This window comes from Triturus cristatus, chromosome 11 (genome assembly GCF_964204655.1).
Source record: "Triturus cristatus chromosome 11, aTriCri1.1, whole genome shotgun sequence".
Taxonomy (NCBI): Eukaryota; Metazoa; Chordata; class Amphibia; order Caudata; family Salamandridae; genus Triturus; species Triturus cristatus.
Genome location: NC_140594.1, coordinates 605,553,487 through 605,576,647, shown reverse-complemented (window position 1 = coordinate 605,576,647; position 23,161 = coordinate 605,553,487). Strand labels below are relative to the sequence as shown.

Below are 23,161 nucleotides of genomic sequence, written 5' to 3'. Positions count from 1 at the left end.
CAGGAACTAGTAAAAGCACGAATTGGCAAAGACCCGTGCCTCCATTGCAAATAAAGCTTCCTGAGTATTATAGGGTAAACATTGTCAAGGGCCAATTCAAAGGTGTAAGTGCTCTTCATAAGAAGGAATTGATTTGTTAGGGACCCTAAAGATTTAGAAGGTCGGAGTAAAGGTGCCTTGGAATCATGATACACTTTGGTTAGAGCTTTCTTGGAAAGCTTGGGACAGGCGTTACAAGGATCATTCCATAGTGCATCTAGACCTAGGCTCACCAAACTATTCCTTACGAATTTAAGCCAGGCAATGTTCCCCGAATTTGGGAAGCTAAGAACTTCCTGGAGGCCCTGTCTGTAGTGAGTCAGTTCGGGCACCGTCCACAATCTGTGCCAATAGATCACGGGACGAAGTGCCAACTCTTCCTCCAGGGGTCTAATGCCTAGGTCAAGTCGTAAAGGCACTAGCGGTGTACTCGGAGGAAGAGCTACTAGACACCTGAGGAATCTGTTCTCCTCCTTTGTCAAGCTGTCCAGTACTTTGTGACCCCATAATTCGCTCCCATAGGTAACTGCTCCTCTTGCTTGGACCCTATAGATGTGAAGGGGAGGGCCTATGGGTTTAATGGTCGACCTGTTCTTCCCCACCATCCCTAATATTCCACCAATGTGTTGTGCTAATTTCAACCTCGCTTTCTCCTGGTGTTGACCCCACCTCAATTCCTCGTTGAGTGTAACACCAAGGTATTCAAAGGTGTTTACTCGTTCGAGTATGTTTTCCCCTATGCGAGGAATGCGGTGAAACCTGGGTGGCGGATTGAAGGCCATGAATTTGGTCTTTGTGGTGTTTATTTCCAATCCATGCTCTCTACAGAAGTCCCCAAATCCATCCAGCACACGCTGGATTCCCATAGGTGACTTGGAGAGAAGGAGGGTATCATCAGCAAACATAATTGCTGGGACCCTCCTTTCCGCCAACTTCGGGACATCCGAATTGGGGACCCCGTTAAGATGGTCAATGACACCGTTGACAAAGAGGCAAAACAGGGTCGGTGCAAGTACGCACCCCTGTCTTACCCCTCTCTCAACAGGAAACTTGTTTGAGAGTGCACCCTGTGCACCGCACCTCACTCGAGCATAGGTGTTTGTGTGGAGGCGGATGATCATACTCAGGAGGTCAGCTGGCATCCCAACGTTCGCCAGGACTTCCCAGAGCTTGCCGCGTGGGACCAGGTCAAAGGCTGCCCTTAGATCTACAAATACAGTATAGAGGCTGCCACCCTCCAACTGTATTGTTTTCCAATGTAGAAGGGACAGCCTGAATACCTGATCTATAGTAGAGGTCTTCTGGCGAAACCCGGCCTGAAGAGGGCTCAAAATGTCCCTCTCCTCGATCCAGTCCAAAAGTCGGTCCAACAGAAGCCTCGCAAAAAGTTTCTGTGGGACGTCTATCAGACTGATCGGTCTGTAATTAACGGGGAGCAAAGGTGAGCCCCTTTTAAAAATGGGCCCAATCTCCGCCCCGAGCCAAGTTGGAGGGAGTGCCATCCCATGGATGATGGCATTAAACAGTAACAGGAAGTATGGTGCCCAAATACTGACCTCGTGCCTTAAGAGGTCGCCTGGGAGCTTATCTAGGCCTGGCGCTTTTCCTGAGGAAAGGCAAGTAATTGCCCTTTCCAATTCCTCCAGCTTAAAGTCTTCCAGCTCAATGTGATTATCGGTGGTGGGGGCCACTAAGCACTCAGGCGGAGTTCCCATTTGGTCTTGCCCAGCTCTACTATAGAGCGATGAGAAATGTTTTTCCCAGACTTCCGGTGCAATGTTGCCTTCTATAGCCATAACAGGCTCGACTGAGCCATGTTTGACTATGTGCCAAAATTTCCTTGAATCTCTAGTTTTGAGAGCAGATGTTATTTCTGTCCAGTTCTCCCAGTCCCAGTCTATTTTAGCAGACTCAAGGAGGAGCTTATAGGCCACCCTCTTTTCCCTAACCACCGAGGATGCTTCCTTGTTTTTGAGCGCTTGGAGAAGATCTTTCTTAGCTCCCCTGCAGCTGGCATTGAACCATGAGGCTCTTTCCCTCCTCAGTTTCCTGCCCCGGACCACAGGGTTCAAAACCTCAGCTAAATTGTCACAGAGTGTCTGATGGATGTCCTCGAGGGGAGAACAACCTTCTGACGAGGACAATTGAGGGAGGAGACTTTCCACTCTTTCCAGGGTTAATGCCACTTGCTCGTATATTGCCCTTATACGAGTCGGTTTCTCTAGCAATTTGTCCCACCTTAATCTTCGTCTGTTACTGGATAAGGTGAGACTGGGGGCAGGTAGTCTATTTCCTCGAGTTTCGGTCCTGAGGAACCCATCTGCAGCTAATGAAAGGATTAGGGGGTTATGATCACTATCCACCCTTGGGACTATTTTAAAATCTAATGCCAATTTCCAATCCTGAAGTCTGATCAGTATGTAGTCAATCCGGGACTCCTGTCCTGGTCTATTAAAAGTTGGCTGGGACGGAATATCCCCATCGAACCTACCATTGCATGCTCTAAGTGAATTTGCCAATGTTAATGTTAAAACTTGCAATAGGAGGGGTGATGCTGCCCTGACTGGCGGACCTACAATGCTTTGGATTCCCCAGAGATCGTCCTCCTCACTACTGATCCCATCTAAGTGAGACGGAAGTGGTTCAAACTGAATGTTAATATCCCCTCCGACCAGGAGTGTATCTGGGCCAGTGAGAGAGTCAAGAAAAGTCATTAAATCCTCCAATGTCCTTGAGGTGGCCGCAGCTCCGACTGGTCTAGAGTATATATTTACCAGACTCAGACCCCTCCCAGTGGGCCAACGTAAAACCACACACAGGATGTCAAGTGAATTTGTTTCTACCACCTCGGCCGTACAGCCTAGATGGCAGGCAATCCATATTGATAGTCCACCAGACGGCCGTCCCTTCCCGCCCCATCTAGCTGGAATATTGAAAATTGCGAACCCGGGGTGGCAAAGGTTTTCTCTGGCCCACGTCTCTTGGAACATGCATATATCATGTTCTTTAATGAAGGTTTCCCAGTCAGTGTTACCTAACTTATTTGGGAGCCCAGCCACGTTCCATGACAGAATCTCTAGTGGCCTCATAGCCCTGTTTGTGGGCATAGAAATCTCATACAGAGTACTTTCTACCGTCCGTGGTGGGGCACAGACCCCCAACTCACTTCGTACTTTAGATGAGGACCCCTGTAGGACTTTGGTCTTTCCTGAAGAGCAACCACCCTCCACCTCTACCCTCTCCTCCCTGTGTGCGGAACGATAAGGTTTTATAGCCAATTCGTCTGCGGCCGCCGGGACATATTCCAGGGGCACTGTATGAGTCACCGGTGAGGGCAGGTGTGGTCCAGTGGAGATAAAATTATTAGGACAAGAAGTCAGCAATTTGGGAATCAGATCCATATCCTCAACCTGGTCGCCCTGTGTGCTAAGCCCAAAGTCAAAGGTAATACTATGTCAGTCGCAGTCATCGATTCGTGATAAGGCCCCGAATCTATTAGCAACTTCGAAAGGAGTAAATGGTAGCCTGTAGTTCACCCTCCGTGGTCCAAATCTGTGATTCCCAGAGGGAACCGTAACCCATTCTGCTGCATCTCTGTATGCCACAGAACTGGGTGCATACATGTTACAGTGTTGAACAAGGGGAGCAGAAGTTGCTAGGAATGGGTGAGGGTGAGTCACCATTTTTACTGGAGCCCTGGGGTATGCATTATAAGAGACTGTTGATCTTGGGTAGAAGTATGATAGTACACGGGGATTTATAGACCCCCATGTAGAACCCAAGGGGTAGTCTAAGATGTATTTGACTGCTCTGGGGTCTCTAAAGTTGATGATAATTACATCCCCTTCAAGATCCTTGATTCTGCGACCTAGCCAAGGAAGTCTCCGGACGTGCAATATCTCCCCATTGATGTTGGGAGGGAGGGGTCTGTTTGTCCTAAGCCAGTGCATGGTTTTATTTTTTAGATCATAATAGCCCTCATTTTTACCCTTTGCCAGAGGCGGAACTTCTGTTAACACTACCACATATGGTACCGCCTCTGGGGGTAAGTTAACTTGATGGCTATATGAGTCTCTTGCTCTAGCTAGGTGATGATTCTCACCCCTCTCCTTTGGGGACGTTAGTAAAATGGGGTTTGCTATTTCCTTCCTTAATTCACCCTCTTCGTGTTGGCGATGACTTTGAAGGGTTGTAGTGTCGGGCGACTTGTCCCTATGCTGGAAATTAGAGCTACCTATCTCATTAGTCCTAGTATGAGTAAGAGATACATCTGAAACCATAAGGGGGGGCGGGAGTAGGTGAGCAGAATCTTCCCGTGACCCCGCGTGTTTTATGATTAAAGATTCTAGATTCCCCAATCGTGACTCTATATTTTTTAGTCATTCTATTATGGGTAGAGTGAATGATCTTATCAATTTCTCGATGCTCTCAAGATATGGTGACATTGTACCCAAGTCAGATAGGAGCAACGGAGAACGAGACAGGTCAGAAGAGGGGGGAACCAAAGAGGTAGTAGATATTAAGGCCACATCGTGTATTACTGATGGCGATGATGGGACCTTTGTCAACGATGCTATGGCTACAGTTTGCATAGGGCCCTTGCCAAAATCAGTGTGATTGATCTTACCTTTTGGCAAGTTGCCTAACCTCTTTCTTCTCTTGGGCGGAGGGGGCCTTGGAGCTTTAGACACCAACGCCCTCCCTGCCTTCTTGCTAGACGACTTAGCCTTAGATTCAGAGGGAATAGTGACAGTATCAGTTTCCTTATCAAGAGTAATAGTACTAGGAGGGTACAAAACAGTTGAAACTGGTAACAAATTAAAATTAAAATTGCTAGGTGTAGACTCAATAGTTCTAAGCAGCTCGGGGACATTGTCCATAGCTAACGCCTCCTGCGTCAAGGTAGGAGGACTTAACACAATGAGGGACGAAGTCAAAGGAGATGTACTGTCCATTAATGTCCTATTTTTAATACACTCTATAGAGCGACGTCGCTCGGCCCTTCGTTCGGCAAGCGCAGTCTCCTTGTCCGTGGGTACAATAACTTTTTTAAAATAATCAACCAATGTGCCTTTGGTTGGGGCACCATGTATTGCAGGAGGATTAGTAGCTACAATCTCAGCCATATTGTTGCTAACAGTATCGAACACAGGACTCACGGTTAGTGGGCAGTAAAGTTAGAAAGTTCCCCCGGTCCGGTCTCCTCGTGTCTCTGAGGGTCTCGGAGGGCCCGCTCTTTGTCCGGTCTTCGTCCGAGCTGCGCCCGCGCGCGTACCGCTAGCGCGTGTGGGCGGGATCCTTACTATAGAAGAAGGGGCGTTGGGAGGCGGAGCAGGGAAGAGCTTCCAGGTCTGCTTGACGAGCGTTGGAGGCGTGCACCCCGGACCTCGCAGTCCCAATCGCTATGCCTCTTCGCCGCTCTCCCGCAAGTTACGCTTGTCCTGGCTGGTCAAGGCAAATAATAAAAGTCCCAGCACGAGCTCCTTAGACAATGTTTTAAATAGACAAAGCCTCCGAGCGGCTCCCGCGAAGCGGGGGCCACGAGGCGTGGCCTTGGTGGGCTTGGTGGAGGCGGAGCAGGGAAGAGGTTCCAGGTGTGCTTGACGAGCGTTGGAGGCGTGCACCCTGGACCTCGCAGTCCCAATCGCTATGCCTCTTCGCCGTTCTCCCGCAAGTTACGCTTGTCCTGGCTGGTCAAGGCAAATAATAAACGTCCCAGCACGAGCTCCTTAGACAATGTTTTAAATAGACAAAGCCTCCGAGCGGCACCCTGCGTATTGAACCAACTTTCGCGGATTCACCGCGCCAGGCAGTGTTACTTTGGCACTGGCAACCCTCTGGTGTGTGATTAAGCAGGTTTTTTCGCTGCTCCCACTGCGTCGCCCTCCCCGCGGCTCCTTCCGCAGTCTATTGCGGCACCGAATACCCCCCCCTTAACAAAAGTCCAGTCGCCTCACCTCTGGTGAAGGGGGGCCAATCTGGGGGCTGTCTGCTGGGCGCAGTCTGTTGTTCGGCGTTTGCGGCGTTTCTGGCGTTTCTTGCAGCGCTCTTGCTCACTGCTTGTTCGCCGCCACCGCTCACTCCTCAATCTGCTCCGCTCTGCTCCTCTCCTCGATACCAGAGCACCGGCGCTTTCCCGCAGCCTCCAAGGTCTCCCGCGGCACCAACGTGGCAACGTGGCTTCACGGCAACACAGCTTCAGTTTCAGACTCGGTTCGCGGTTTCTCGAACCCCCGTGGTCCTCTGGTCCCGGGTCCCGCACCGCCGCCGCTGCTCCACTGCTGCTCCCGCTCCCGCTCTCACAGTGCTCTCAGCGGGTTTCGCGGGTTTCGCGCAAACCCGTACTGGATCCAGCTGTGGATCTTGCAATCTTCAGATTCTATTTTTCCATCATTGGCTCTGGAAGATTTGCTGAAGGCTCTCCAATGTGTGTAAAGAAGAAGTTTGGACGAAAGTTTGTCGAAGAAGTAATGTAGAAGACCACCGAAACCAGGCACCAACTAAGAACTCATCAAATCTTCCCGTCGAGGGTAAGCTGGAGAATGACCGGGCAGGGGGCCCCCTGTTCTGTGTGATCTGGAGAAGACATTCTTCCAAATCTGCCTGTTGTGCCACCCTAAATTCACACAAAAGAACAGCCATCAAGTGTGCAACCTTTGCCTACCGCTAGGCCACAAGAGCTACAACTGTGATGCCTGCACAGGCTTCTTGCCGAAGACATTAAAGACAAGAGAAAAACAGAGGCAAGCATGCTACGCCATGCAGGGGCAAAAAGAGACTACATCAATGCAAGACCTGGGTTGTCAAGCAAGGAGGAGGATAATATCGCCGAAGGGGTGAAGGTGAAGGCTCAGACACCAAAATGAGGATCAGCAACATCGATAAGGAACAACGAGAGCAGAAAGAGAAATGGTCCAAGGTAACAACGAAAAGGCATACTAGGGAAGAGTCTTGTACAAGAGCCTCTAAATCACAGCTTGCTGTCTCTGCATCAAAAGCTTTGCCAACTGAATGCAAGCAGAGACTGAAAGAACCCCTCCACACAACAAGGACACTGCAGGTGGGCAGACATCCGGAAAGACAATGACGTCGAAAGACGATCGAAGTTGGGAGGCAAAGAGGAATTCTACCCCTACTCTCGACACGAAAGAGCGAACCGCTGAAAATGAGTGGAAGAAAAGCAATTTTAAGGCGGAAATGGCCATGATACTACAAAAGTAGAAAGTTTGATGCTTCTCCTCAAGTTTCAAATTCCACCGAAAACTTTGATGCAAAAAACACAACTGGAAAAAGACACAGAGGAGCTTGAGCCCCCAATGACACCATAGCCACAGCAAGAGGAGGAGGAGGAACAAGAATTGTTATCTGAAGAAGAGAATCCCAAAAACCTGGGCATGTTACTGGAAACAGAGGGCTGAGAATATATGGAGACCCAGTGGCAGGACATCGAATTAGATTCCCAAAAGAAGGGGTAGACACATGTCCATCAAGACCATTGCCTCTGGATGACATTGTAATGTACGGCTCTCTAATAAAGAGAGTGGCAGACAAGTATACCTGGAAGAGATGAAATCAGTCATTTTTCCTCATAGAGACACTTCCCAAAGTAGGAGCCAATACCTACCAACGTTACCAAACATACTGGATCAGGAAAGAGAAACCTTTAAGGAACCTGCAACTGGCAAGGCACTAATTCAAAGGGCTGAGAAAAAATACAGCACTTATCAAAAGACTCTATATGTAAGAGGAACTGTAGCAGCAGACTAGATCATTGCTGCCACAGCCTGAAAAAGGGCCAATGTGCCACCAGCATCTGGATCACCACTGGATACAGAAAGTAAGAAGATGGACAAGGTGAAGAGAAAATTTGAAAGAGGAGCAGAAACTCCATGAAAAATAGCGAATTCTAATGCCCTGCTCAATAGATGTGTGAATTATCACTTGGATGAAATGGAAGAGCTGGTGAAGCATCGGATGATGGTGGAAACACATAATTGAGACAGCATGCCTGATTAAGAGTATCAGGTTTTAAACCAGAGGTGCAGGTAAACATAATTGGGAACAGCTACAATGACACTGCTAGTCAATGGGAATGCTGCAATTCAGAGGGCACACGAGGAGGGGATCAACACCTGCCAGAAAGCCAGTAGGCAGATGAAGTTTTCCAAGTACATTCTTTCACCAAGCATTTCAAGGGGCTAGCCAAATACAACACCTGCTGAAAATTGCCAGTACCAAACACCACTAGGCCAACCCTTTCTGGGACGTACAAGAGGACGATCGTAGCCACAAAGAGGGTCGGCTGCCCCTACCAGCGAGTAATCGCTACACCACCACACCCACATACACACAACACTTGCCAAGGGAAGGATAAAAGAATCCCTCCAGGAGTGGAGGAAAGTAACTTCAGACAAATAGATATTAAACATAATACAATTTAGATATTGCATAGACCTGATCAGGCTACCACTAGTAAGAGGACCAAAGAAAGTGGTCCACAGAAGAGAGGTAAAATCATGTCTATTACTAGAAGTAAAATAAATATTGCAAAAGAAGGCAATAGAGATGGATTCCTACGTCTTATTCTAGACCTCTATTTCTTAAACAAGTTCATAAAGACACAAAAGTTCAAAACAACAGCGCTTCAGGATGTCTTACCACAGCTACAACAAGGAGACTATATGCCAACTATTGATCTAAAGGATGCTTATCTATACCATTTTAAAATGGGACAAGTTTGTCCTCAATGAGGAGAAGGTCATGGGCATAAGGGCAATTATGTCAAATATTATCCCAAGGCTATCAGCCGCTACATTAAATGCTAATGAGGTTTTCTCCTTGTTTAGTAGTACCACTAGATCAATAGGGGACCTTTTTTCTATACCTATTCGAGCTGATGGCGATCGGAGGGAGCCGCCTCCAAAGGGTAATCCTGGCTGGTACTCCGCTCCCTGTCGGAAAGCAAAGCGAGAATTAATTATGGCAGTGAAGTTAGGGGATGGAGGGTTAGTGGCGGGTGCGCGGAAGAAGTATAGGTTAGCTCAACAGGCCGCTAAGAGAGACTGGGAGGACAAGTTTTGGAGTGACTTGAAATCAGCTAGTGCAGAGAAAAATCCGAGGAGATTTTGGCACTTAATTAGAGCTAAACATAGGCCCATAGACTCGCTCATTACCTGTAACATTCCTGAGGAGTCCAGGTTTGAGCATTTTTCTTCCCTTTATACCGTGAATATGGAGGATGAACTAGACTACTTCCCACCCACTTCTAGTTGTCATGACTCAGGACTCAGGAGTGGATGTCCCTTTCACAGCTAGGGAGGTTGAACACTCTATTAAATCCCTTGTCCCGCTGAAAGCTGCAGGGCCTGATGGTTTGCCTGGGGACCTTTTCCGCCTTAATCCAGGAGAGTGGGGGGTTCTTATTGTTTCCTTGCTTAACGCATCTGGGCAAGGAGCTCCACTCCCAGAGTTGTGGATGGGTGCAGAGGTCGTCCCGATCTTTAAGAAAGGGTCTCGGGATGACCCATCTAACTATAGCCCCATAAGTTTGATAGACTCGGCGCAAAAAGTGGCAGGGAAAGTAATTTTGAGTAGGGTTCTCCAATGGGCAGAAGAGAATAAAATATTATCTGACTTCCAAGCAGGCTTCAGGGCTGGTACCGGGACCATCGAACAGTCATTTCGACTGCTGATGATTTATTGGAAGGTGGTAGTTATAGGCAAAGGCAGCCTGTATTTGGCATTTATCGACCTGCGGACTGCCTTTGACCTAGTACCCCGGGAGCACCTGTGGCGGGTCTTGGTAAAGTTAGGTATGCCCGCGTACCTACTGTGCCTAATAATAAAACTTCATGAGAACAATTATGCGCAGGTGAGGTGGGGAACCCAGGGACAAAGGACTGCTCGCATTAAAGTTAGCAGAGGTGTGCGCCAGGGGTGCGTCCTCGCTCCCACTCTCTTTTCACTTTATATAAATGGAGTTGTGGATCACCTCCTTAAAATTCCAGCTGATTCACCATCCTTAGCAGGGAGGAAGATCCCAACTCTATTATTTGCCTTTGACACCCTGCTAATCTCTAAGACCCCGGTTGGCCTACAGAGTCTCTTGGATGGTTTTGATCAATTCTGCAGGTTAACAGGTTTAAAGATCAATACTGATAAAACCAAGTTCCTTGTCTTGAACCCTCCTAAAAAACTTGGTCGGCTCCCATTGCTTAATATGGCTCCCTTGGAAAGGGTCAAGGAATTTGATTACTTGGGCATACGCCTCCTTGATACCATGAAGTGGGACAGCCACCTCCTTAAAATGATCTTAAGCCACAAAAGGGTGGTGGGGGCTCTTCTGAAGGAGCAGAAGGCATCCTCTATGAAAACTATCGCCCCAGTGCTCGACATTTATGCTGCCAGAGCCGTTAGCGCGGCACTTTATGGAGCAGAGTTATGGGGCGCCCAGAATATGAGCCAGTTGGTGTGCTCAGAGAACAACTTTTTGAGGGACCTGATGTCCCTTCCTAAGAGCACTCCCACTCTTCCCCTCCTGTTGGACATGGGATGTCGTCCCATCCAGGATCAGGCTAGGCTGCGCCCTCTTTTACTGTGGGCTCGCCTGTGGAGGGTCCCGGAACTGGCCAGTTATGCCGAGGGCCTAAAGGAGATTCTAGGCTTGTCAGGATGGGCAAAAATAAGGTGGTTGAGGGACGTGAAAAGCTTGTTGACTGAGCTTGGTCTTGAGGGGGCTTGGCATTCTCGGTCTGCTCCTCCCAAATCAGTCTTGAAGAACCTATACTGGTCTTGGGCAACAAATAAAAGAAATACTGATTCTAGTCTGTGCCATGCCTCTAGGGATTTTTTGCTTGTAAAAGAAGTAACACTTCGGGAACATTACTTGGACCTCATTACAATTCCCAGGGATAGAGCTTTGTTTTTTAAATTTAGAGTGGGTGTGTTGCCGGTAAGATCATTGACCGCCCGGTGGAAACCTCCGGCCCAAACTACACCCTACTGTCCCTTTTGTCCACAGGAGATAGAATCGATCCCCCATTTTCTGTTTGTATGCCCTGCCTATAAAGCACCCCGCTCCAGGTGGGAGCTGTGTAGGGAGCTGGGTACTCGACAATGCAGCGTGGCCTTGCGAATTTTGAGTTCAGATACTCGGCTGCTGTTTGTTTGCGGCTTAGCCAAATACTTAAGCTGGGCATGGCTCATTAGGACAAAATGGCTTCTACTAATTGTTTAATTATGGTCTCAGTGTTTAGACCTTTTTAGCTATTTATTGTCTATGTTTTTTATAGATTTTAACTTTGTTGTGTTTTTTACTTCTGTAATGCTTTTAAAGATATTTTCTTATCGAAATAAAGCCACTTTGACTGACTGACTGACTGACTGGCTTATCTATACATCCCTATGAATCTCAGACACAAAAGATACTTGCGCTTTGTGATGGATGGAACACACTATCAATTCAAGGTACTAGCTTTCGAAATAAAATCAGCTCCAAGAGTGTTTACAAAATGCCTAGCATCAGTGGCAGTACATTTAAGAATGCAAGGAATACATGTATATCTGTATATCCTTACCTAGACGGCTGGCTGATGAAAGCAAATTCCATATGAAAGTATTAAAACCACATAGATACAATAATATCAATACTCCACAATCTGGGGGTTTTCAATAAAAAGAGAAAAATCATCTCCCAAACCAGAACAAGAGAAAATATTCCTGGGAGCATGAATAAACTCAGAGGCAAAAGCTTAACCTTGCGAGAAGAGTACATTATTGATAATACAAAAAACTCACCAATACCAAAAGGGTCAGTCTCTGACTGTGGGGACAATGCTGGGAAAAATGCCACCCTGCATACCTGTCATATCATATGCAAGGCTACATATGAGACCAATTCAGGGATGGCTACAAAACCAATGGTCACAAGCCACAGGAAGTTTGGAAGATCCGGTGGTTGTTATGCAGAAAGTACAGGAGGAGATAGCATGCTGGAACAGGACTAATATAGCTGCAGTAAGACCATTCATACCACCAAATCCCACAGTAACCATTGCTATGGACACCATACATATGGGATGGGGCTCATGTAGGGAAATTAAGTCAGAGTACTGTGGAAGGAACAGGAAGCTGTTCAACACATCAATGTACAGGAACTAAATACTCTGTTCCTATCCTTAAAGACCTTTCAGTAACCACTGTGGCAAAAGTTATTGCTTTTTCAAACAGACAATACAACAACAATGTTTCTATTTCAAAAACGGGGTGGAACAAAATCCTTTGTACTATCAAAACCAGCTCATGGAAACTGGAGATGGGCCAGCCAGGAAAAAATAAACATAACAACAATACATATTCTGGGGCAAGACAATGTAAAGGCAGACAAGCTGAGCAGACACATCTCCTCCTCTCACGAGTGGAATCAAACACATAATCAGACAATGGGGAACACCAGAAATAAACCTGTTTGCAACACCAGAAAACATAACTGCCAATTCTTTGCATCCAGACATCCACACTGCTACTCCCTAGCAAATGCCCTGTCAGTAGACTGGTCAGGGAGACTTGCTTACACTTTGCCCCCAATCCCACTCTTACCCAAAGTAATCAGAAAATGCCAACAGTCGTAAATTACACTAAAATAGATGGCCCCACAGTAGGTGAGACCAACTTGGTTCTCGTACCAAATAGAGATAGCCCAAGACAATCTACAGAAACTACTGGGGCAACAGGATCTATTCCCCATTCAAAGGGGCATTGTTCTCCATACAGAGCCAGAAACCTGAGTTTAGCAGCATGGTTCCTAAGGACATAGAGTTTAGACATCTGGGCCTACCAGAGAACAACATGGTGATTCTCAGGAAAGCAAGAAAACAGAGAACAAGAAAATGATAGATAGCTGAATGGGAAAGATACTCAAGGTCGTGGCACAATTTTGGCTTCTTAAAGGACAATATATAGTCACAACAGTCCTCCAATATCTTACACAACTACTAGATAGCAAACTAACTTATGCTTCATTTGACAGCTATAGTGGCCTACTCAAGACGCCATGTAAGAAGGAGTTTCTTCAAATCTCTGTATTCAAAAGATTACTGGAGGGAGCAAAACGAATAGCTCCACCAAGAAGTGTGACAGCACCAACATGGAATTTATATTAACTGCTAACACAATTAATGTGAAAACCTTTTGAACCACTTCACAAGGCCTCTCTTAAAATGATCACATTGAAAACGACTTTCCTTATTGCAGTGACATCTCTTAAAAGAGTAAGTGAATTGCAAGTACTCCTAATACAAGAGCCACACATGCAAGTCCACAAAGACAGGATAGTCATGAGGACAGACTCTCGCATCCTGTCCAAGGTCATCTCACATATCCACATAAACCAATCACTTTAAATACCACCTGTCTTCCAGGAACCAAAAACGAAAGCAAAAAGAGTGTTACACACACTAGATGCCAGAAGAGTGATCATGTATTATATAGAGAAAACAAAACCAATCAGAAGGGGAAATCAACTGTTTGTGGCATTTGCACACAATAACATGTGAAATGCCACTACAAAGAGTACCATCTATAGATGGATTACAGAAAGAATCCAAATGTGCCACGCAACAGCTGGAATACAACTACAAACCAAGCCCAAGGCACACTCAGCTCGCAAAAAAGGAGCAATGATAGCCTTTCTGGAAAATATACCATTGCAGGATATTTGCATGGCATATACTTGGTCATCAGTGCACATGTTCACAAAGCACTATTGCATAAACATGCAAATGAACATGGAAGCTCAAGTGGGACAAAAAATATTAAAACATTTATTTGCAAGCCTGAGCCCATCTTCATCCCAAACGCCACAGGGATAGAAAAAAAAGCTGCAAAGCATGTGAATCAAGAAAATATTCATGCTGCAAAAGGAAATGGTTTGTTACCTGTAGGAGTTGTTATGCTGCTTGAAGATTTTTTGGGATTCACAGGTGACTCGCCCACCTCCACAGAAGATGAGTGAGCAACAACAAAAAACCCAAAAAATATCTGAAGATGGTGACTTTGCGTGAGAGCTTCTCGGGAAGACGTATGGCATCAGGAGAGGCTGGATTAGGCACCAAATGGTGGTAGAGTCGACGCCCAGCAAAAAAAAGAGAGGGAGAGAAAATAGAAAAAGGACTACTAGTACAATTGAGAATTCGGGACCCAACCACTAGATGGTAAAATAATGCACAGCATGTGAATCTAGAAAATTCTTCAAGCTGCACAACTGCTTCTACAGACGAGAAACCATTTTGTTTCTACTGCATGTGATTTCCAGAATTTGTAACTTTGATTTGTTTGTTAACCACTTGCAAAAAGTGTACCTAGTTTTTAACTCTTTGCTTTGTTTCTCCATAGTGTATGTTTAATCAATCATGTGTGAATTTTGTAAAGCTGGGTTTCATCAACCTTGTGTTTATATCTTTTAAAAATTGCACAAAATTAGAAAACGGTTCTAAAAACAAAAAAAAAACAAAAACAAAAAAAAAATATATATATATATATATATCAGGGGAACGAGTGCAAAATACCACAAAAGGAAGCATTATACGCGAAAACATCCCCAAAATCTCTGGTATAATATGTATGCAAAAAAATGCTGAAATATTTTTTTTAAAAATTGGTCTGTGATGGATGGACATTTTCCCTAGGCGACCAACTTCGCAACAACGTGATGGTAAAAAAAGGTTTGCCAGATAAATAGTTTTGCAAACACCCCTGTCATTAATATGAAGACATATATTTCTCACCAGTGACCCAACACCACTTACAGTCCAGCTTAATTTTTAAAATCTGTCCGGTTTTATGCACCTGACAAAACTCTTTGGAAGTTCCCCATGGGAATAAAGTTGCATTTTAATGTCCAGCTCTTTGGCTGCCAAAGATCTACTTACTATGTGAGTGAGCTGCGGAGAGCTTGGAACAGGAGAAGCATGTGAACTGCCGAGCCACGGACATGCCTGGAGAGCCTGCATGGGGAGCGGTCCTGATGAGAATGTTCATCCTGGTTTTGAGTTGTATGGTCTACCATGACACCGGATACGATTGTGGCATCTCTTGGATACAGATGTACGATATTTACTTTCATCGGCACAGCTGAGCCTACTGAGAACTACGCTAATGGACATACTTTAGACCTGAATATTTTCCAGGATTATTTTTAGTTTATAGTTACAGTATATATTTAGTTGTATCCAAAATGTTATTTTATTCCTAACCAAAATGAATTTTGGAGGTTATTATAATCTTAAAATAGTACCAAAGCTGGGCGTAATTGGCCATTGTGGGTAATTAAGGAGATGCCTTCACCTGGAGAGTAGAGCAAACTCATTTTTTGGAGACTGGGACTTCTTTTTCATCTTCGGCCATTGTCACAGAGCATGAACAGGAAAGGCAGAAAGGAGAGAAAGATAGAAACGCTGTAGCTAATGGGGAATACAGAGATGAAAAGGAACCTGCAAGAGTGCCATGGAAACTCAGGGAGGTCAGGCTGGTGGAAGAAAAGCATGAGATGCAATCTGTACTGGTGTCCTTGCTGTTTGGGAACCTTGGCACTCAGCAGCACAGATGGCGTGGTCGTAAGAAAAACTTGGGGTTTCCACAGTTACTTTTTATTCATTTATGTTTACAAATTAAACATTAAAGACGTATTCATTTTGCGTTACTTTCTTTCTACTTCAGTTAATCTTATTCAAGTTATTTTCCTGCGGCTGCTTTAACCCATGTCATTACAGTTTTCTTGCATAGAAGCTTTCTGCCCTGGGAGCAGCCAGGGTTTTTTCACTTCCGGGAATTGTTGCACTGCTTCTCTCGCTGGTAACTCCTCCCTTACTATTCAAGCTCTTTCCCTCCTGGTGAGGGGCAGAACCATAACAGGTTCGACAAAAGGGAGCTCTTTCAAGAAAGGGCTTTGCGAAATTTGTCATTTCTCTTTGTTCAGTGAGCAGTGCAGATTCCTGTCAAGTTTTATTACAGCGAGGGCAAGCTCAGTGAAATTAATTGCCAAAAAAGGTCGACATGCTTTCTGGACTCTGTTGTACATGAATTTGCTCAGTCCTTGGCTATTGTACTCATGCACGTTTTCTTTCAAACAGCACATGCTACATGTTGTTATGTTAAGAAATCTCAGTGCCAAGGCCTCTTGGTGCTGATTGCGCAATTTGTATCCGTATCCGGGGAGCGTCTCCATGTTGAGGGTTGTCTCTTTCACCTTGTATCTCCTCTCTGAGTCTGTGTCCCCGTGTCCTAAAGTCCATACCTCCCTGTCTTAATTTTTGTGCCTTTCAACTCCCTTTCTAGGGCTTAATTCACAGCGCAGCTATTGCCAGACCTAATGTGGTCAACCCCCCTCCCAAAAATATTTTAGAGTATTAATGAGGGAGAGGATTAACCTTCACCCACTTGTTGATTACCCTGAGTACAGTATTTGATTGGGTCGAAGTTGTGTGCTTCCACTGAAAAGAAGCACTTGTGTTGCACTTTTTGGCGTGTGGCAAAGCTTATTCTACATACAGAAGGGCCCAGTCGGTTAAGGGGGCAAATCAATGATCATGGATGTAGGCCTGATCAGTTTGTAAAGAAATGTTATTATAAACACAGCCAGCCCGGCATATTTATTGTACAAAACACGCTTGCATCAATCCATTTAAAGGTGGATTGTTATTACTCTGTATGACTGTATGCAAGGGTTTCATTGCTGGTAAACCCCAGTGTCAAAGTTGATATAGAAGTATACTTGTTTGGCCCTCTTAGTAGAGATGCTATTTTGCCTAACCAAATTTGTATTTCTTTACAGTTTTTTGACTGTGTGCCTGATGGTTGACTTTTGGAAAGCATATGCGCAAAACAGTAAGCCTGAGTTTGTTATGGTGACCAGCCAACAATAACAGCTATAGTCCTGACTGGTGCACTCGGAACATTTTGTCAGATTCCTTAAGTCTGGTATTTTTATCATGAAAACTTCTGACAAAGGCAGAAGGTCTGGCTTAATTGTTGTGAAATCATTTGTTAAAGTCTATAGCCCTCTAATTGTTACCATACTATGTTACAGGCTGTCTACATATATTTTGTTACATGTAATCTCACAGATTACGCAGTTGCTTGTTGTTTGTTACTCACTGTGGCAAACCCTGGGAGTAGAATAATTTCTCTGTAATGATTCTTTTTAGGCCCTATTGAGAGGATTTGTAGATTGCTTTGCCAATTATTATTTTATGCATATTTGTAATATTATGATAGTTGCCAGTTTAGCCGCACTTCACTAGGTCTTTGTCTATAGTGCAAAGCAAATGGAAACTGCTATAAGCCCCACTGGTTCACTGAGAAATGTTATATTGGATTCCTTAGGTGTGATCTGTTTAGAATTAAAAGTTATGACAAAGCAAGTAGGCCTGACTTGCTTATTATGAAAATCGTGTGTTAAAGGCAATGGGCTTTTAAGAGTGGATTGTTATTAAGATGTGCTAAAGTCATTGGGCAGGTATTTTATTCCATGGAATCTCCAGATTATTCTAGTAGTCAAGGGTTGTGATGTTAGTGACCCACCCGAATAATCCTTGGGGATAGAAAATTTGTACTATGATAATTTTTATAAGCCTATGTTAGGAATGATTTTATATTGTTTTCAGAACTGTAATTTTGTATGTATGTTATTTTACTATGGTATACTTCATGGTTCATGCCCAATACAGCTGGTTTGAAGCCAAGATGAAGTTTATAGGTCTTATCTTGTGTTATGAAATTCTAAGATAAATGCAGTAGGTCATATTAACTGTGAAAAGCATATGTTAAAATCACTAGGCATTTAAGGGTGGATGGTTAATACTCTGTATTAAAGCCTACAGATATGTATTTTGTTACATGGATCTCACATATTACTGTGGTAGGCAGTGGTTTTGGTGTTGGTTACCTGAAGATCTGCACTGTGAGAATCCTGGTTAGACCCTCTTTTTCCCTTTTTGCCGACTGTAATTTTGCATACATTTGTAACTTCATGAATGTATACCTGATGGTTGCCTTGTGGGATGGCTGAAGCTCAATACAGTAGGCCTGAGGTGGTTATGGTGATAAGCCAATGATAAAATTATAGGTCTGATTGTTCTCTAGCAAATGGTGTTTCAGATTTCATTAGTCTACTCTGTTTATTACAAAAAGTTATGATAAAATATGACAAAGGCAGTAGGCCTCATTTATTTGATATGTAACACATATGTTAAAACCAATAGCCCTTTAAGGATGGTTTGTGTTGCACCACATTAAAGTCTGCAGTCAGATGTCTTCTTACATGTAATCTCACAGATTGCATTTGTATGGAATGATTTGGTGTTGGATATCCCCTTTGACAAACCTTGGGGGTAGAAGATTTGTTCTTTAATAATTATTGCTCGATTCTCTTTAGAAGATCTGATAGTCTTAGCTGTGTGCCAGGATCAGGTTCATTATCCACTGTTTAGGTGGTTTTCCAGAATGGTCGAGTAGTCTGTTATATATGTTGTTTGTTTATATACAAGTTTAGCCACTTACAGTGAAATGGGAGTCCTTTTCATCATGGATGTATTTATATTTTTCCAAACAATACACCTGAGATCAAAAGTACTCCCTTTTGATATTGGATGTATTTATATTTTCCAAACAATACATCAGAGATCAAAAGTACTCCCTGCTCAGACGCTTGGGACTTACATTTTGAGGAGTTATCAGCTTTCTGGTGTGTATTTATTCGTGCCAGAGGACATGATGCGTTTCCACCCTTTCGGTTCTTGATTACACATTTCATTGTGTGTGGCTAAACTTGTATATATACAAACAACATAGATAACAAAATACTTGTTCATTCTAGAACACCACCTAAACAGTGCATAACAAACCTAATGGACCACAGAATGTAAATCATACATCATTTTTCAAGTAATCTCAGAGTAATTGTAAATCATTACCGGTCAAAAATAAATATTATATATTGCTCATCCTGATCAATGCATCGTTATAAATTACTTCATTTTTTAAGATACAGAGCAACATAAACATAAAAGAAAGACTGTTCCTAAATTTGGAATTGATACAGTAACTATGCATCACTCTACGAACCAAAATCAATTTTTCCATATTGCAGACTCCTGATATATAACATACCAATACTATTACTCCAAATACACTTTCATTGTGTTTGCCTGATGATAAAAAAAGTACCTGTATCATACATGAACCGTATAATAACATCGCAGCCATAGTACTTCCTACTATGGCAGTGTACTGAATGGGGTAATTATGAGTTCACATCGTTGACTCTCCTGTCCTGTAAATGATGTTTTCTGAACACATGTGTAAATCTATCTAAAAATGAGTGTGTTTAAGTATTAGGACTGATTGACCAGTCCTTTCGTTTTCAATTTCCTTATTTTATAGTTCTCTTTTAATTTTTTTACTTTACCTCATTTATTTGAATTAAGTGTATATGAGAGCTCCCAGGGCATTACTAACTGTCATCTTGCTTGCTGCTCATTTCAACTGCAGTGTGCAATATCCTTCATGGCCACTTCCTCAAAGTCAGACAACCATTATGGAATGCTGTTGTCCATAGTGTAACATTGTTTTACAATTGTAAGATGGCCAATTTGTTAGTTCTAAACGTGACACTTATGCTGGAATTTTAAATCAATTATATACTATGTACAATTCCACTGAAATACGGACACCTAGTGTTATGTTACTTTTTGCTAGTGCAAGCATAGTTCTGTCATGCTTAGGCAACAGCATGTTTTCTTTCTTCTACTTGTATTCTTTTAATTTATCTTGCACATGTTGTTGAGTTTGTGTGTGCTTCCTTTTGGTCGTGTTAGAGGGAGAATTAAAAAATGAGTCCGTGAATGGTTGAATGAATACATGAGTGCAAAGATGAATAAGAGACTGCACCTATGGTGACTTATTGCATGCCTATACCCATTAATGAGACAAAATGCTCTTACATTCACAAGCCAGGCCTATTGGCATTGCCCAATGCTTGTTTCATGTTTCGGTCTTCTTGGCTGAGTTTATTCTGCATGTCAATCTTGAACACCGAGTTTGCTAGTTTTGGTTTCTGATGTTAGGTAGCCTTACACAGCAGAACCCCCTGTTATCTAAATAACTTTAATTCCCAATGTGTAATAATTGTATTAAAAATATTAAAACATATAGAGCTGAAGTATTAATGCAATTTCATTACCCCTTATTCTAGAGTGGCATGAAGATGCTGATCAACCCGTAGATGGCGTCACTCAGAGGGATTTCCTACAGAGGACCCCTGCTTCAAAAGAAGACAAAATGCAGCCTCTTGAAATTACTCAACTGAACGGCAAAGAAAACAGTGAAGAGGACTGTGGACAAACATTAACACTGACAAACTTGTCTTCAGAGACCAAGGTCATCCCTGTATCATTTGATGAGCCAATTGATCTAGATTATACACAGGTTTCCAGCAAGAGCATAGGTTTGTCATTAAACGTACCTGAAGATATGACTGATTCAGAGGCAGATCTTCATGCGAAGGCAGCAGACACCAATACAAAAGTTGACACTTTTCCTTTGGAGCCTGTTCCCAAAAATGTAAAGCCAGCTGGGCTTAATAAAGTGGAGGTGGAAAGTAATGGTCCAGTTGTACCTATTCCTAATGGCTCCTATAACTTTAATCCTGATGAGTTTAAAGATGATATTAACCCATTCATGTCTGGGGGCCACAAGGTACAAAATTCTCCTTCTGCATCCAGTAATATCCCTGCTTTTCCAGACACTGAAAGAAACATTTCAGAAGCTGAGGTGTCTGAGCTCTCCAAAGGACCAGCAGTAAAACTGGAATTTGATTTTACAGAAGGTACAGAAAATGTAGAGGTGAAGAAACCCATCACAAAGAAACTGGGCAAAAAGCCAGTTAGTAAATTAGCGACCAGACGACCGAAGGACTCAGTCAGTAAATCTGTTGGTGTGGAAAATGCTGCTAAAGCTCCATCTTCATCCACAGACTTGAACGATGTGCCTCTCCCTAAAGCTTCCTACAACTTTGACCCCAGTCAATGGGACGATCCAAATTTCAACCCTTTTGGTGGAAGTGCCAATGTTCCAAAATCCCCTCCTCTCCCAAAAGGTTCCTATAATTTTGATCCTGATCAGTTTGATGATTCCGTTGATCCCTTCAAACCCTCCAAGAGCTTACCGAATGCAAACAATGATTCCAGTCAACCAAGCAATCGCCCAGGTGGAATTTTGGCATCTGAAATGGAGCCGTTGCCTGCGGATGAAGGCAAGAAGGGAAAATCCAGACTTATAACGTAAGTAAATTAATGGTTGTGGGTACCTACTTTCCTCTTTTAAATCATAAAAGTGTTCTTTGTATGTATACTATTTTCTTTTTTTACAATTGTTTTGTAAGTTTTGGGTGTTTTTGCACTTAAGAGGCCTTGGGTTTTGGAGAAATTTTGGGGACTTCTTCAACCAGACACTAAATGTACAGATTGATTCAGAGTGATGTTATACAGCTGTTAATGTCATGAACCTGCCAAGTTTGCGGTCAAGGATCCACTTGTGAAGAAACGGAAGATCAATGATACGCGTAATACATTGTAGTATTTGATTGGATTGTATCTGGATTTATATATTGCTTACTACTACCCTTGTCAAGGCATTGAAGTGCATTATGGTGGCTAGCACGCTACTCCGTAACACAAAGGTAGTGGTTTATTTAGTGGTTATAGTTATTACTGTATATTGTTGGTTATTGGTTAGATGTGTGCTTTTATGAAAACGTTTGAGGCATTCCTTCCTGTTTTGCGTGGTAGATTAGGCTAGTAGGAGGATTAGGTGAATTTATTAGTGACTTCCTGAAAGTTGAAGAGTGGGATGAGTCATTTGGCAAGAGGAAGTCTTTTTGTGCTGGGAAGTAAATACTGGAGACAAAAGATGATATGCTAGACTTATGAAAATATTGGCAAAAGAAAAGAATCCATCCTTCACAGTCAGCACTTCAGATAAAGGAAAGAGAGACTTTAGGAAGGAAAGTGAGGATATGAAAAGTGATGTATGATGCCTGTAAATAGCAACATTATTCATTTTTAAGCAAATCCTTTTACCTGAAAGCTACGCATTAGGCAAATGTTACCATAACATGTAGAGCAAGGTATGACTTATACAGCTACGATCACATAAACTACATATAAAGTGAAACGTTATTTCAGTTTCAACTCGGGATGATCCCCAGTGCTTAATTTGTAAAGAAATAAGTGACAGGGCCCTCGTCAGCAGGCCAAGGTAGCTTGCACCACCCACTGCCCCTACCAGGCTGCCAATGACAGTACCAACACAACTACCAAACATCACACTCCTGCAAGCATGACAATTCAGACTGTTCCAGGACACCAAAGCTATAAGAATGGCTAGAGCTCAGGTATTAATCATTTTCAATGTATATTGAATTAATAAACAACAGTGATTGTGCTTATCTCTAAATTAGGGAGGCAGCACCACCAGGTGGAAGACTGTCATGTGTGCCATTGACAAATAAGTGCCGGAAACCACAGGCTCAAATTAAGTACTGGTCATCTTGAAATCAGTCATTTCACAATTAATGTAAGCAACTCAAAATAGATGCTATGTGTCTTATTCTATACTTGTATACATTTTAGATGCTAGTGAGGAATGGGGTAGAAAACTGTTCCAAGCAGCAGATGGGGTTTGGTGTGGTCCAAAATATTTGTATTTCGTTAGTTCTGGAGTTTAGACTTCATCTTCAGAGTTATTTGGGCCCAAATATATGCTACAAGCCAAAAATGTTGGTTTATTGTGGCCTGTGTGACACTTTCTCTGGATGCATCAGGTCAGTTATCTAGTCTTAAAAGCCTGGCCGCTTCTTGAGATTTCCAATGACAAGGAATGTGTTTGACTATCAATAGGCTTTACCAGCCCACAGTGTCTGTGTGAACAGCTTTGGAAAGTTCTGGTAGCCTCGAAGGTAATTGTGTTTTTTGTTGAGCTTTCCAGCGGGCAGTCACGACGTGATTTCCCCAAGGGCCAGATGTGTCAAATGATTTTACAGTCCCAAACTGTCAGATTCGCTAAAATC

The 23,161-nt window shown here is 43.5% G+C and overlaps 1 protein-coding gene across 16 annotated transcripts in view; it reads left to right on the top strand.

Moving 5' to 3' along the window:
* TACC1 (transforming acidic coiled-coil containing protein 1) overlaps positions 1–23,161 on the top strand; it is a 622,392-nt gene that overhangs the window by 377,356 nt on the left and 221,875 nt on the right. For all 16 annotated transcript variants that reach the window (XM_085633924.1, XM_085633923.1, XM_085633919.1 and 13 more), the window contains one exon: positions 20,288–21,374. In XM_085633924.1, coding sequence (XP_085490050.1) covers positions 20,374–21,374 — 1,001 coding nt within the window. In that variant the 5' untranslated portion in view covers positions 20,288–20,373. The remainder of the gene's footprint in view (positions 1–20,287; positions 21,375–23,161) is intronic.